Source organism: Epinephelus lanceolatus, chromosome 21, assembly GCF_041903045.1.
Source record: "Epinephelus lanceolatus isolate andai-2023 chromosome 21, ASM4190304v1, whole genome shotgun sequence".
NCBI lineage: Eukaryota > Metazoa > Chordata > Actinopteri > Perciformes > Serranidae > Epinephelus > Epinephelus lanceolatus.
Genome location: NC_135754.1, coordinates 26,776,197 through 26,792,991, shown reverse-complemented (window position 1 = coordinate 26,792,991; position 16,795 = coordinate 26,776,197). Strand labels below are relative to the sequence as shown.

Sequence of the window (16,795 nt, the reverse complement as noted above, 5' to 3'; positions counted from 1 at the left end):
AGCAAATATGGCAAAGAGTGTGAGGGTGGGAACTGGGGGAGAAGGAGTGAGGAGGAGTGCAGGGTTTCCAAACGAGTGGTGAAGTGGGCATTCGCCTCCCGTGGCCCTGCTCGCTGGGAGGGGTATTCATTCATCCAGAAAACAAATTGCTCTCCTATAAAAGAATGACTGCTTTTGGAACAAGCCAGATGTTACCTTTCATGTGCTAATAGGATTATTCATTAAGAATCTGATTTTTTCCCTGGGAGCGCCACAACAACGCCAAGCAGTTGAGGTGAATCGCGTGTGTCTGCTGTTGAAGTGGGGAAGGTGCGTGTGTGTGAGTCACTCCATACTTCTGTTGCATACAGAAGGGGGACTCTTTGCACACAATCCCACCTGGTTGTAGTTGTCAGAGCGTGCCGGTGTATGTGTGTGTAAAGCATGTGTTCCCCACTGATTTGCCGTAGGGGCCCAGTCAGCTGGGGCTCCGACAGGCCCAGAGGCAGAGGAACAGGAGATGGGAGTTTTCAGTGGTAAAAGGAAAAAATAGAGTCTGGGTACCTATACATATATATATATATCTGTTCTTTCATTACTTCTAGCACCACCTGAAACTAACAGTTCTTTTGATTTAAAAATTAGCTGTTTATTCAATTAACAGTTTTGTCTATAACATAGTGAAAAAGGCCCAGGGCAACATCTCAAAACAGCCTGTTTTTTTCAGTCTAAATCCTCAAGATATTCAATTTCCAATTACACAAAAAAGAAAGAAGCAGCAAAGTCTTATTTTTGAGAGGCTTAAAAAAGGAAATTTTTTCCATTTTTACTTGATAAATCTCAAACAAGTTTCTGTGGATTGACTAATCATTTCAGCACTAATTACTGACCTCAACAGGTGGAGGTCAGAGCTTCATGTGCATTTGAACCATTTAAGGTGCCCTACAGTTTCCTTAACTAACAAAAGTTGTTAACATTACAGTGTTCCGACAGCTTAAGACAGGTTAGTTTTAAGACATTTAATGGCATGTTTTAATGTAATATTGCCATTTTTTTTTTCGATTTTACAAAGAAAAATCAGTAAAAATGATTCATAATGTCCCACATCTCATGTCTTAGCATTTTAAAGATTGAAAGAAAGTTTGAAAGATTAATTTAGGAAATTTTAATACCAAATAAGGCTGTTTGTTAGATTAATCAATTCAATGCCTCTGAGGACTTTTCCATGGGAATCCTGCACTCAGTATTTCTTCCTAAAGCACATTCGGTCTATCCTTGAGGTTTAACAAACATGTTGAGTGCATGTCCTTCTGCATAAAACATTTACAAACCTTTTTTTTTTAAGTATTTTAAATTCAACATTATTAATATCAATGTGTACTAGCTTGCAATCTTCTTCTCTGATTTTGCTGGCAGATTGAAAATATTTTAAAGTTCCCCCGGCCACCTGTTGACAAGTGAAATGGTTTGACACCAGTGCTTGTGCACCCTCAGGGGCCCAATCATATCAAACAGCACTGCGGCACCACTAGAGGTCTAATACTCTGCAGCCAAACTTTAACTCTCTGTTGTGTTAAAAAAAATTAGCATGAACGCAGATGTGAGATGTAATGCTGGTGGGATCTTTGTTTAACTGAAGTGAGAACAACTTAAAAGTAATCGTATGTGTCCTGTGAACAGTCACTTAAACTGTCACTCACATCAAATTCCTCTTATCTAAGAGCCTGACGTACTTTTGAGTACTAATTGGACCTTGACTACAGAAGACGGTCTTTACAAAACAGCTGAAAATAGAAAATCTCAAAATTACAGCCTTTTGTTGATTGTAAAGTGGCTTCATGCAGCCTCTCCCTCCTCTATACAGCTTTCATGAGATTCAGTTGAGCTGACAAAATGATATATCTTATCGACAAGACAGGATGGCTTTTGCCGACTCTCTCCCCCGCGTTCTCAGGGTCCCTATTCTTGTTCATGGATCCTTCTCCATGGCTTCATCTTGCCTCATCTCGTCATTATCTCCGTCTATTTTTCTCACATTCAATTCTGCTCGAGTCAAGCAGAGCAAAAACTCTACATCTACATCCATGCACCTGTTTATTCTAGTCTTTTTCTCTTCTTTCCCATCCGTGTGTGTGGTAGTGTGTGTGCGTCTTTTTTTTTTTCTTTGCTAGGGATGACTAGGAGGAATCTGAGAGCAGCAGGGAGTTCTCAAGTTTCCCATCAGCTTTGAAACCTCAGCTTGTCTAGAAGGCAAAGACAGAAAGATGTGGAGAGGGAAGGCAACAAAGAGGGAGAGAACGAGAGGAGGAGGACAAGAAAATGAGTAAAAGAAAGAGGAGAGATACAATGTTCTGGAGAAAGAGAGAGGAAAGGAGAGAGTGATCTGATGCATTCTGATTAGAGCAGGCAGCCTCTGCAGCAGTACGTCCTTTCTTGAGGATCTGATCTCCATCTAGCCTGCATGTTCACTGACGTATGGATTACAGGCTTCCTGTGAATTCATCAAGCTCCCAAGAACCCACCTGGGTGCAGGCGTAGCACACAAAGCCAACTAACTACAGCATGTAAGGAAATAACAAAGAAAAGTACAATTCAGTGGGGACATAGTGAGTAAAAAATAATAAGGCTACAACGTCCACAGGCTACAGTCCAAGGATAAGAAGTCCTCCATGATAACAGCAGCAGCCTGACATGCAGTATACTGAGTTCTTTCATGGTGGTAATTTCTAGCATCATGCACAGTAGGGATGGATACTAATGACGTGTGCAGCACACACTCTGAGGCATTGGGGGCTCAATGAGAGGCCGTTAGCCTGTATTAAGTCTTGTACTGTAACTGCAGCATCTCTCTCACACGTTTTATTTTGTGTGAGCTTCAAGTGCACATCTGGAAGCAAAATAATATGAATGTAAAATGTGACAATATATCTAATGCACACATGGCTTTTCGATAAATGCTGTGCATATGGTAGAGACATAACATATACAGAAAGGATATCCTGAGTGCTGTGGATTAACAGCAAATCTGGATTCATCCTTTCACAGTATCAGACTTCTGACATTAAAATGAACACTTTATATAGAAATTCATAACTACTATGACACCATATTAATGGTTACACTGACATTTTTCAATCTTAACCCTGTTTGTCCCATGTTTTCGTATTTAAATGACAATTTTTGAGGCTCTTCCAGCATTGATCGAGAGACCTGCAATGTAAACACTCGAGGAAATTATGCATCGTCCATTTACGTCCACTGAAAATGTTTTTTTTTGTTGCCACTGACAGGCTCAGATTATTATTATGAGTATCTGACAACACTATGGAAAGGATCCCTACAGAGATAGACCTTCTTGTTAAAGAGCAAGATCCTTTTTTGTTTAACCAGAAACAGCCCTAAAATCACTCTCGACAAACCCACCAGATTCCATTTAAATAAACAGTAATTCTAGTGTGCATAAAGCCTGCATATTTTCATCTTACTGGATGAATTAAGAATTTATTTCAACCAAACCAGACTTAGGGATTGTTGGAACAGTGGAAAGACTAACCAAGATGATTCTTGGGAGTTTTATTTTGTTTCTGTTGACTTTAAATGAAGTGTATTTTCCCAGGATAAAACTGTTTTTAAATAGTCTGGTGCTTTTGGCGACAGCAATATCAGAGCTGTTTCTGATTAAACAAAAAACATCTTACTCTTTACAAAAAGGGCTGTCTCTGTAGGGATCCTTTCCGCAATGGTGTCAGACACTTTGATTAACAATCTGAGCCTGTCAGTGGCAAAAACAAACACTATTAGTGGACATAAATTGACGGTACATGCGGCCCCAAGGGGTTACATTGCAGCCTATTTCGCAGCTACCTGCTGCAGCGCTCTAATCAATACTAGACCAATTTCAAAAACTGCTGTCACTTCAGACACAAAATGGGAAAATAGTGTCCAGGTTGGAAAATACCAAAGTTACTCTTTAACCCTTAACAAACAAGGAACAGTAACCCTTACCAGCTATTGCATATTACTTCTGTAGTCCAAATAAATTGGCCCCATCCATGATGTTTGTCAACCAGTTTAGGAACATTCGATTTCAATCCAAGCCACGTTGCTACTGCCACATCTATCTGACCCTAATATACAGAACTATACTCAGAGTGTACAGATTTCTAATCTTTCAAGAGACTGCTGTAAAATCACAAGGGTGTTAAATGTCAGCTCCCCTGGATCTAAATGTGATGTTTGATGGCGTAAAGCGTGTTTTCCTCTGTTTATAATTAGGAAATTTCACACTGCACTCTCAACAAAAAACATGTTCCTGGTGTTATTTAGTCATTACTACAACACTACATGATGATTCTGAGCAAAATCTTTAAAATGGTGCTAGGCAACAGCGCAGTGGTCCATGATGACTGAGCAACAATTACTAGAGAGACAATCCCTTAAAATCCTGTGATTTCCAGTGCCGTTCCATCTTAGGGCATTAAGCTACCATTAACTGACAAAGGATTTGCTGCGTTTGGTGTCGGCCTAATGCACTGTACTGCAGTTATCCCTCAACACTGACCTGTACAGTCAATCACTCGGCTATATATACCCTCACATCACACCCTGAGAGCATGGGTGCACCCAAGCTTGCTCACATGCTGCAGTGCAAGAGACAGACAGAAAATAAAAACCCCACAATAAACCCATACTGTCAAATGACCTTACCAACGCAAACTAAAGTAAACGACGAGCCTGCATATCTTTTTTTACTGCATAATCAGTGTGCTCTTAAGAGACAGATCAAAGACTTTTCAAAACACTACTAAGCCCCGTGTAATTATGAGCGGAAGCTGACAGAAGAGAGAAAAGAGGAAAACAAAACATGAGTAGATAAAGCTGGATTACAGTAGAGTTTGGAACTTCCATGACTGTGATGATACTGCTACACTCATTTGTTCAAGCAGCATATGAGGCCACGCTGAGCTGGAATAATGTAAAACTGCAGCGGTAGAAAAGTAGGATGTTTTTTTTGTTGATCATGTAGCACAAGGGCAGACTTCAAGCTCACTGTGTCTGTAATTCAAAAAACACAATAATGGCTGTGTGTATTTCCCTCTGAGTTTTACTCGGTAAACGAGAATTATTGCCAGGTTGTATGCCTCCACTAAGCAGTCAAGTTGCAGTTACAGACTCATATGTAGCCATGACAGTAGACAGTGCAGCAAAGAAGCTACAAATTGTGCTTCACACATACCTTTGACCTGGCTGCACAGAGGATCTATACAATCAGCACAGTTTCACAATGGGCAGTGTCAGCAATTCAGTATCTGACCAAATGTCTCCACTTCTGTTCCTGAGTTATGGCTTTGAAAAAGGGCCAGAAAAGTTTTTTTTGCAGAACATCGTGACATCACAGTGAAGTTAACCTTTGACTTTTTGAATATAAAATGTTATTACTTCATTGTGGCACGGTGGTGCAGTGATTGTCATTGTTGTCTCATAGCAAGAGGGTTCCTGGTTCCTCTGTGCAGTCTGCATGTTCTTCCCGTGTCAGTGTGGGTTTTCCCCGGGTACTCCAGCTTCCTCCCACAGTCCAAAGACATGCAGGTTAATTGGTGACTCTAAATTGTCCGTAGGTGTGAATGTGAGTGTGAATGGTTGTCTGTCTCCATGTGGCAGCCCTGTGATAGTCTGGTGACCTGTCCAGGGTGTACCCTGCCTCTCGCCCAATGTCAGCTGGGATAGGCTCCAGCACCCCCGCGACCCCTAACAGGATAAGCTGTTACAGAATATAAATGGATGACTCACTTCATTTCTTTTTTCTAATCAGACAGTTAGGTGAAGGTTTGTCATAATTAGTGAATGAATTCTTGAGTTATGGCCAAAAACATGTTTTGTGAGGTCACAGTGGCCTTCGACCACCAAAATCTAATCAGTTCATCGTTGAGTCCAAGTGGATGTTTGTGCCAAATTTAAGGAAAATCCCTCAAGGCGTTCAAGAGGCATCACATCCAAGAGAATGGGACAGACGGAGGGAAAATCTGAAAACATAATGCCTCAAACCATAGCTTTCGCCAGCAAGAAGGCATAAAAACACAGCTGACCGATCACTGGGAAGTTTGAGAAGGCAAGGACTTTAAATATTAGGGAGTATATTCCCTGTTCAAAGTATTGCCAAACACTGCATCCATACAGTATGGACATTTTCAACATCTCATTTCAAAATATGGAGCTTTATATATTAATATCACTTTCTTCTGGTAGACAAAGATTTGCTTTCACTCAGTGACATGCATATTAGTCAGGCTGACCACTGATGCTGGGTGATACGGCCTGGTTAACATTTGGCATTCCAGAGTATCCCAGAGATGTTGGATGGGGTTAATGTCAGGGCTCTGTGCAGGCAAGGTCACACTAAGAATAGAAAAACTTTGCTTTGGGGCGTCAGTGGCTTAGTGGTAGAGCAGGCGCCCCATGTACAAGGCTGTTGCCGCAGCGGCCCGGGTTCGACTCCAGCCTGTGGCCCTTTGCTGCATGTCACTCCCCCTCTCTCTCCCCCCTTCACGCTCATCTGTCCTATCGATTAAAGGCTTAAAAATGCCCAAAAAAATATCTTAAAAAAAAAAAACAACAACAAAAAACTTTGCTTTGGGCATGGGACACTGTTACATTAAAATAGGAGAGGGCCCTCCTGAAACTGTAACCATAAAGCATGGCAGCCCAAGACCAGAAGTCCACTAAAGTATGTGGCCATGTAATGTATGACTAAATATCTTACTGCTATGCTATTTGTTCTAAGCTGCCAATCAAAAAGCTAAAGGATAAACTCTGCATAAATTGGAAAAAGATTTGACTGATGTAAAAGAAATAATGAGATAACGGAAGAGCTCAGTGAAACACCCAGTTAAACACTTTAACGAGAAAGGCTGTTCAGACTGCTGTCACTAATTGACATGTATAGCCATATTTCCAGTGTTTAATCAATTCGCTGGTTTTGTGGTGCATGCTATATTAATGAATTTTCCCTTCGTTGGAGCAGAAGCGATAAAACAAAATTAGTCAGGCTCAAAGTAAACGGTAAACATCCAATCCCCAGGTTGAATCGGGACAACGAAATCTCCACCTTTTAAGATTTTACCCTGGGCGACCAAAAGTTCAATTAGGCAACTGCCATTCACGAAACTGCCGACTCATATGCAGTTTAATGCAAGTAATAGGGAGCCATTTTTAAAATGCAAGGTGTGTTGCATTAAATGAGCATGCGCTCTGAGCATAAAGACCATTTCCATTAAAGAATAATGAATTGCATTACCGCAGTAATCTGGATTGTCCTTGCAGCACTGCAAAGATTTGAACAATGGCTAAATTAGAAGAGAAAATTTTCCCAAGAACCAACCAGCTCTCATCATGGATAAAATGCACTCGTGAGCCTAGAAATAACCCAAATAATGACCCTTAGTGCCAGTGTGACAGCCATGTGAGCTTTGCTGTTAAAACAAGGTCAGATGTGAACATGTCTGATGTGTTTTGCCATGCGCACGTGACCCTGTGGGGTCTGTTTTTGGTCTGTCCTACTGGGTAGAAAATAGTGGGTCAGTTCACTTCACTTACTTGCCCCTGAATTGAGAAGGAAAAAAAAAAAAAGGATCAGGGCCACCCTAAACAGGGGCAGTTGTCACAGCCTTGCGTGATGAGTCATGCTGTTTATGCAAGAAGCCAGGGGGTGGTGTTCCAGCCGGTGGTGAGATACGAGTGCTGCTACAGTCGCCCGGGCCTGAACCCAATGGGTAACAAATCAGATATGTGGAGCCAGGGACACATCATTCAGCCTGCAGTGCTGACATGTCAAAAAGGATCAAATTTAAACGAGAATATGATACAATACCGTGAAACTGTATACATTGTGGAGGCTGAGTGTAGGGAAGGAAAGAAAACACTTGTTTGCACTGACAAACTACATTCATGTCTCAATATCTGATGGTTCAGAGCAGGGTGACATCTTGAATTGTAATCATATGTAATTTTGCACATACTGAATATAATGTTTAACTTGGGCCTGGCTTATATCATAGAAGTATTCACTGACCTCATTTGAAGAGGGCATGCAGGGTTACAGTTTAATCTCTTATTCAAAATGTCATCCATTGAACAAACATGGAGGGGACACTGACAGTGATGGACCAGGAAAGCACAGCCATGCCGGTGAATAGATAATAGTCTGGGAATAAACGCCACACGGTCAAACAGTCAGACGAAGGGGGGAAAAAAATGTGAGTAAAATGATTTAAATGCTGCACAGCCGGGGGAATAATTGGAAAATGTATGTATTGGATTGTGCTATATGCAGCTTTGATTCCTCCCCTTTACACCGTTGTACCTCCCTCTCCTTTCACAGCTCAATCAACCTCATGGCAAGGGAGGTCAGGAGTCACTGAGTGATTATATGCATACATACAAGGTGGAGAAGTGTATGGTAACACTGTGTGCTTCTTAGAAATTTCCCTAGCATCTCTCTGCCTGTAACTGATGCTTTCATGGGAACCTGAGAATATGTTATCACAGTATGTCCCATAGGTTTGGGACAGGTAAAAAGTGTATAATTCCTGTAATGTATTGCAGAAGTGCCTCTCATAGCCTTGTTACTGTTGGCAGACTATCTTTCCTAATGTCTTTTGCGTTGGGCGTGTAGTCAGTTTCCACAAACATTGCACTGTACTCCCTGGTCATTTGGACACATTGGTAATTACCTGTCTGTTGAGAATCAAACAAACATCTGCCTGCACAGCAGAAAGCTGCCATCTCTAACCTGTCTGTATGGGCATGCTGTGCTGCTCTCAGAAAAGTGTTTCCAGTGACATTACTGAGCAATGTTTGGACAGTTACGGGGGGGTAATGGACAGTTACAGGAGGGGTGAATGGACAGTTACAGGGGGGGTGAATGGACAGTTACAGGGGGGGTGAATGTCAATCTGTAACATTGCTGAGTCCATCTGTCTGTAATGGATTTTTAAAATTCAAAGATGGGTTTCTTTTGACAAGACATTTACAAATAAGAGTCCCCGTGCCCATGAGATATTTGGCACCTGGCACATGAGGCAGTTAGGTATGATGTATCAAGCAAAGATATTATTCACAGCAAAACAGGGCGGCTGACTTTTGAAGCTGAAGATACTGGTATCATGTGACACTGGACGACCTAAGGAATCTGAAACAACCATGTCATGCTAGCCTTTTGGGAAAAGAGCTAAATAACACAAAGTAAGGAAGGAAGGAACTCTCACCTCAATATATCGGAATGAAAATGGGTTCTGTGGACGCCCATGAGTCTCCCTTTTGCAGACATGCCCATTTTATTTAAGTCACCGCAGTTTGGGGCAATAACCATGCAGTTTTTTTGCATGCAGTGCAGATGAGTTATTTTCACATATGGTATTTACATACTTCTGCATTCTGGGGTCACTAAAAAGTCTTGGCATTGTGTAAACTGGCTGTGACTGCAAAGCTGAGACTCTTGTGGACTTGTGGATTCACTGACCACAAACCAGAAACCCTGAGCATTCAGGGGATGCCTGTCACAGGTATATTGACAATAAGGGTGTTTTATCAGCAGTTTCCAGAACAGAAGTGCTCTCCAGTTCTTAAGTAAAGTTTTTGATACCAAATGAGGTGTTTCTAAAGTTCTTGGTGTCTTGATGGGCTATTATCACCAAAATCTGTGCAACAAAACGCATCAGATTGCTGCAACAACTTATGAGCATGAGAATGTCCATCATATACATCCATCATAATGCTCTGCGCCTCTATACACTGAACTTTTAAAGTCTGAATGGGTGCCTAACCAAAACACAATGTTTATTACAGATTTTTGACTAGATAAAGTTTACTCATAGTAATGATTTGCATCTCAAATAAATCTTCAGGTTTCCAGCTTTTAGATGATATATACCACTTCTGTGTGGCCTATACTGTTGACATGCTATCGCCCCCCAAATATCCCCTGTCGATGCTTTAAAAAAGGGTCTATGGTGGATCTCATAGGGTTTTAAGAATGCTGTGTGCAAGAACATCATAAGAACATCATAAGCCTGTGCTGGCAATATGACAGCTTTATTTCATGTACGCATGATGAGAAAATGTTACTCTATCTTTAAACATTATTCAAAGATTATGCCAACATGTCAAATAACTGTATTTACAAATGATACTGCACGTCTACAAGGGGCTATCAATGTCTGTAGAGGAGACTGTTACGTTAGATCTCAGATGAGATATTCAAAGATAGGTGGCTGCCTCTCTCCGAGCAGAACTGGAGACTATAATTTAATAATACAGAGCTAGGGCGATAATGTGATGGAGAAGACAGTGAAACAAAATGTCCATTCTATAGCTCCAAGGTAAGTAAACAGACAGGTTTGAAATAGGAAGTCGTTCCCTGTTGACAGAGAGCAGTCATGGCAGATTGGCCGAGACGGATAATTGTCCTATCTGATTCAGCATCTGTTTGAGCGTGTGGAGTGTTTGCTTATTGTAAATCAGCACGCAGAGGAAGAATTATATTCCTGTCAGAGCATCAGAGGCAAACTGCAGAGTTGTGGTGCCTCCACCGTATCTGTGGTAGTGGGAAGAGATAATTCATATCTCATGTTCATATCTCTGCTTGGGATAGTTCTCCTTAGGGGGTTGTTGTACAGTTCACTGTCAAAAAGTTTGCCTGCTTGCGGGTATTGTCTTCATTTTTTCGGCATATTCTCCTGTCTCTGTTCGTTTAGATTGCTGAAATGAGCAGATGGCATGCTCACATATGCTGGAGGAGTAAAAATGTGCCTGCAAATAGGGCCCAAAGTCCTATTTTTACTTCATTATTAACTGGGAGAGAGAAAGGTCAGACAGTGAAGAATCCTGCTGAACCTAATGAACCATTGAAATAAACTGCAGACCTCAGGCACACTATTCAGAAGAGTCAACAGTATATTGCCGCTGTTAACTAAGTGTGTTGGAGTGTGTGTATGACTTTAAGTGTGGTGTCTGATAGCTCCCATACAAACAGAGACACTCATCAACTTAGGAAGTGGGAGAGGAGGAGGAGGAACTGGTAGTCAAAGCAGCCTTAACTGGCAATGATAATCGAATGAAAATGATGCTGAAATTGGAGTTATTGGTTTTCACAGAGAAGAAGATTAAATGCACTGCGGAAATCTGCTAAGATTATTTTTAGGGCATGCTTAAACCATAACGCTTGCAGTTTTTCAGTAAATAAACACAGAAGGATTGGCAAGCACAAAAAATCCTCGCCAACTGGCAATAAAAAAGAAGGAAAGGGGCTTTCTTTCTAGGGTAAATATACTGTTTATGCATATGGAAACATTAGACGTGACACCACCACGCCCTCAGTGTCAAATGCAGAAACTATACTCAATGTCAAACTCAAATTATTCCTGTTATACTCAATTATAAATGGAAGTTACCTTCAAATATATGAAACGTCTGCCCCTTTAAAATTCATATTTGCTATGCTTTTTGGCATGCATAATGACAAGTGTCTGATAAAAGCACATTTTAAATAATATTCATTAAATAACTGCACAGGTTCCTCCCTTCTCCCTAAGCTGAGACAGCGGGTGTGTTCTGTTGAGTGGGATGTAATAGTCAAACAAGGGTCTTTGTCTAAGACGTTCATTACTAATGATTAACATAGCATCTTTCTCCCTGCCCCTCAGGAAACATGGTGAGCAAGGAGGGTGGCAAATGCATGCTCACCAACTCAGAGTCTGACTCGGAGGCAGCGCCCTTGCCCTCCACCTCGCTGGCGCTGGAGGTGAAGTATTCCCTGGAAGCCAGTCGACAGGTGAGGAAGAGAAACAAGGCCCTGCAAGTGCGTTTCAAGGATATCTGCGAGGCACAGAACGAGCAGAGGGAGGCGGAGTTGCAGGCAGCGGGGAAAGGCGGCAAGCCGAATTCATACAAAGTGGCGTACCGCAAGTACATGACTGTCCCTGCCCGCAGATCCATCCCAAACGTCACAAGGAGCACAGGCGTGCAGACGTCCCCTGACCTGAAGAAACGCTATCAGACCTTTCCCTTTGAGCGCAAGAAAGGTCACACCTTTAAACACGTGGCGGCCGTGGAAACTTATAAAGGTCAGAATAACGGTTTTGTCATGGAGGTGAAGCAGTCCAAGGCTGCTGAGCAGGGTTTAGATGAGGAGGAGGAGGAGGGAGCCTGTGGGGGGAGTGGAGTCCGGAGGACCAGGGCTCTGCTCCATACTAATGAGTGCATTGCCACAGTGGAGCAGCACACTGCACCTGATGGCCTGTGCTCTGACGCTCTGCTGCTCAGTTGCTCTGCAGACACAGACTGCCTTGCAGACACACAGAGAGGAAGCGGAGCCGGAGCACAGGCAGAGTACCAGCTCTGCAGTGTCCCATCCAAAGCCAGGACAGGATTACAACACAGGGAGGCCGATACAGACCACTCGGCCAAGAGGCAGCTGCTCAATCTGGAGGAGGGCTCGTCCCGAACCCTGCCGGACAGGGCCTCCAAGGTTACGGGCCCCATCGCCTGGAACTCCCTTACACAGGTGGAGTGCCTGGACAGTCCGTCTGTGCGGAGCAAGCGGAAGAAAGCCCTGCAGCTCAACGGGCTGCAGAGTGAGACGCTACCACGTTCCAGCGGAGGCTGTACAACACAGGCACAGTGCCACACGGGACAGTTGTCTGCCCGGCCTCTACGGGGCATGGAGGAGCCTCTGACACCCTGCAGAGGTGGCGTGGCTGGTGGGGCACCGCCCGACCAAACACAGGAGGCCTGCAAGCAAATAGTGCCTATGAATCAGGACGGGGATGTTAAAGCACAGCTCCAGGCCATGGAAAATCTCATCAGCTCCAGCCAAGAGACCATCAAGGTGCTGCTGGGGGTCATCCAGGAACTGGAGAAGGGGGAGGCCCACAGAGAAGGGTAAGACATGTCACTGATAGCCCGTGCTTTACACTAGACATGTGCCGCTTTGACTTTTTTCTCTCCTGACACCGAGTCCAATACTTCACCTCAGGGTACCTGCCAAAACTGAGTACCACTCTGATACCAGCACTCTCTTTTTCCCCAATTTAAAATCTGCACAGCTCACTGCATCAGACTCATTTGAATCATTTTTGTGTAAAAGAACATGAGGCCAAGGTTGCTGAAGCACTTAAAACTGAGCTGGTGGACAACCATGACTATACTGATAGCGGCAACACAAATTTTTCTAACAACACTGACAAAGAAATTGTGGATTGGTCACTTAATGGCCGATCTCCTTCATAAGGTCAGTGTCGGGGCCGAGACTGATTTGATGAAATGGATTGGTGCCTTCCTACTTTACACTGGTGTCAAGTACTCATTAGCAAAAAACAAATGCCATATATCTATAAATCACAATTGAGAAAAGGGACGAATGTTCATAGGGCCAAGGAAACACCGGGGACACAGAGCACATTCATGATTCAGCATGAGCGGGAAAAGTAGCCTCTTGCTGTGTCACATTATTTCTAGATCTTGAGGACAAGCTTGTATGTGTGACAGCTGTTCAGCAGAGCCTTGACTGAAAAAACACAGTGTTGAAGAAGAGATCACAGCTGCATGTAACTGGGATAATGTGGCTTTTACCTAGATGTGCCCTGCATTGCTTTTATAGCAGTGTCTGTTTTTGATGATTTCCCTCCAGATATGATGAAGCTGCTGCAGAACTCATTTACAGACAAATTATCTCACACAATATGGCCCAAGTAGTTTGGTGACCTGCCGTATAGAAGCACTGACACTATAAATGTGGCCTTTAAACTACATTTAACCCAAGGCCAGGAAATTGCAGACACATTTTCACTATTTTTACTGGACATGGTTCAGCCACTGAAAAAGAAATAATAGGTAAAGAGACAGTTCACCTTACCATCAAAAATATTTTTGTCCTCTTGCCTGTAGTGCTATTTGTCAATCTAGGTTGTTTTGGTGTGCTTCCTTTTACGCAGTAATACAGTTGGTAGGTGTAGTTCAGTAGAGAGAAAATAGTTCCTACATGAAACTGCTCACAACAAGGTCTGTGGATTATCTTGAGTAACCAGGTCATGATTTCTGGAAAGAGACATTGCTGTTGAGATTTTCAAATGTATTTTTTGTTGTTGCTTTGAGCACCACAACCCGAGTGCCATCTAGTTTCATTACATTTGAGAGAAGGCAGACATCTCTACAGCTGATATCTCCACTGCTCCGCATCTCACACCAAAACAATCTGCACTCATAAATAGTGCTAAAGGTAAGAGGGAAAATATGTAGTTTTGAATTTAAGATTTAATAGGTCAAATTCCAAATATGTTAAAATATGGGAATTTAATCATTATGATGCTGAATAAATCTTATTTTTCCACAGAGGTGATCAAATCATAGAGTGACACTTGCTTAAGCAAAAACTAGAAATTTAACAATTGGCCTCATCCAGCTGCACACCATGTTTATCTAGTAAGTCCAAGACCTTTGAAAAAGCCATGGCCTGTGAAAAAGCCATTTATTGTCCAATGGACACTGAGTATATACAAAAGGGCTGCAGATAGCATCTAGCCTGCTGAAATAGAGGATTGTCTATCTAAAGGGATGAGGCAAACAAAATGGCCAATTTGCTGAAGTGAATTGCTGGGGCTCAGCACTCAGATCCCTATCTGTTTTGACCGGCGCTGTGGAGAGGTACGGACTGAGAAAAATCCATATAATCAACATCATACCAACGTGGAGTCCAGAACCTTTGGGAATTAACCACACAGACACACCTGCCAGGCTTCTAGCCACACAACCACAAATGCCTCAAAGTGTATGAAAGCAACTCTCAGTATCAACTTGAGTGCAAAACTGTTCAACAGGGCTGGAGCGAGAGGCAGATCTTACAACAGTGCGAGTTTACACCATCTAAAAAAGCAATTATCCCCTTTCAATCTCGCACAAGGCAGCCTTAATCTCCTTATCAGCACACTCATAAAAGTGTGCTGTGTGAGTGAAAAAGTGAGCGGACATGTGGTGCAGCATGGGGAGCCATCTTCTCTGTGTTGCCAAGCACATCTGGCTTATCAGATGTGTCTAAAGTGGCAGGTGGGAGAGAAGAGGAGAGGAGAGACTTCATTTGTAAATAAAAATTAGTGACTACTGTTTAATTGTGCCATCTGGTCACTTACATAAAGAAACAATCACAGTCTTCCCATACCTTAATTACAAAGCCTACAGTTAAAGTCAGTGAGCAGTATAAGCCTCTTGTAATCCATCTGAGCTCAGCCGAACCTCTACTTTTCTATACGAGCACAGTCGTCTTCCATCTGTACACATTTCCATTCTTTTTTAAGCGAGCCAAGCAAAAATTTCTAATGCTGCTTTAGTCACACTACATTAGCTTCATGCTCCCCTTACATAAATGTCACTGACACAACAAATAGGAGTGCCCACCGGCTATAGGTGAACTGTGAGCGCAATTATGTGTGATATATAACTGCTTATGTTATATGACATTCATTTTTCAAGGAAGGAAACACAGCGGCATGGGCATTTATCACGACGTATGTGTTCATGACACGCCGCTCAGACACAAATTGAAATTCAATAGCTAACGTGCTGAGACTAATAAAAAACACTGTTCTCCCCTACACAAAACACACACACACAGAAAAGAAAAAAGAAATGGAAAAGGTCTTTGGTAGTCTTGATAAAAAGAGGTGGAACCTTCCATTAATATCCACTCTACATTTAAACTAAAGACTGGCGATAATAATGATCCTTAAATTTTCCCTTTTATTTCTCCACTGTTCCCCTGACCTGTGTGACCTCAGGAGGAAGACAACAAGGATGTGGGATGGAAAAAATTCAGTCGAAGTTTTTAGGTTAAAGAAGTAAGTACAGTAAGAAGTGCAAATCAAAGCTGTAGCAAAGTCAGACAGAAACAATACCACAGTTGATAAATTAATTTAAAAGTAAGCCAGAATTCTAAAATTAACTTACTGTATTTAAACTGCTGAATAAGAATTTTAGGCTTGATTCTGTCAATCAATCAATTTTATTTTTCATATGTACTGTAATCATATAAGGAACAATGCTAGCTTAGTGGCCTGCTGTATCTGTTACATTCTTCCTGACGTCAGGCCATAAGTTATCCGGGTATTTGGGATCCTTAATGATTCTCCTAGCCTTAAGACCCATTTCCACCAAACACTTTCAGTATGGTACCTTTGGAACCAAAAGTAACCCTTCAGACATGGTACCTAGACCTGAGCATTTCCACCGCAGGGCTACCCAAAAAAAAAAAAAAAAAAAAAAAAAAAGGTGGACAGTACGAAACGGATCCATTGGTACCATCTACAACTTTTCACAGAAGAACGGAAAAAAAGCGTACCGAACTGCTCAGTGGAAAGAGAGCTTTTAGGTCTTTGGATACAAAGTCAGTATTTTCCCTATGCCTTTCTTTAAATTCATCATCCAATAGAAACAGACACCTTGCACACTGAGTTTGATGCATTTTACTGTTCCATTTGTTGTGAAAATCTGCAATACCAGACAAAATGCAAGAACACATTTCCTCCCCTGCTGCTCTCCACTGGAGTTTCCTCCTCATCTGTCACCAGTGTGACAGTGTCGCCTGTGTCTGACATTTGGCACCATGGCTACCTGAAGGGACTGTCCACCCTCTCACTGTCGCTGCCTCTCTCTCTCTCTCTCTCTCTCTCTCTCTCTCTCTCTTTCTCTCTCTCTCTATCTGTCTGTGTGCAGTCTTCATCGTCTATGACATCCTCCTCCTCATCAACATCGGTATAAACATCTTTCAGGC

General features: G+C 42.3%; 2 protein-coding genes across 4 annotated transcripts in view; one reads left to right on the top strand and one right to left on the bottom strand.

Moving 5' to 3' along the window:
* dock1 (dedicator of cytokinesis 1) overlaps positions 1–16,795 on the bottom strand; it is a 273,627-nt gene that overhangs the window by 115,908 nt on the left and 140,924 nt on the right. The window lies entirely within an intron of this gene.
* Positions 1–16,795, top strand: part of insyn2a (inhibitory synaptic factor 2A) — a 40,561-nt gene that overhangs the window by 2,230 nt on the left and 21,536 nt on the right. Inside the window, exon 2 of the mRNA XM_033610906.2 lies at positions 11,679–12,915. Within this exon, the coding sequence (XP_033466797.2) occupies positions 11,684–12,915 (1,232 nt within the window). The 5' untranslated portion in view covers positions 11,679–11,683. The remainder of the gene's footprint in view (positions 1–11,678; positions 12,916–16,795) is intronic.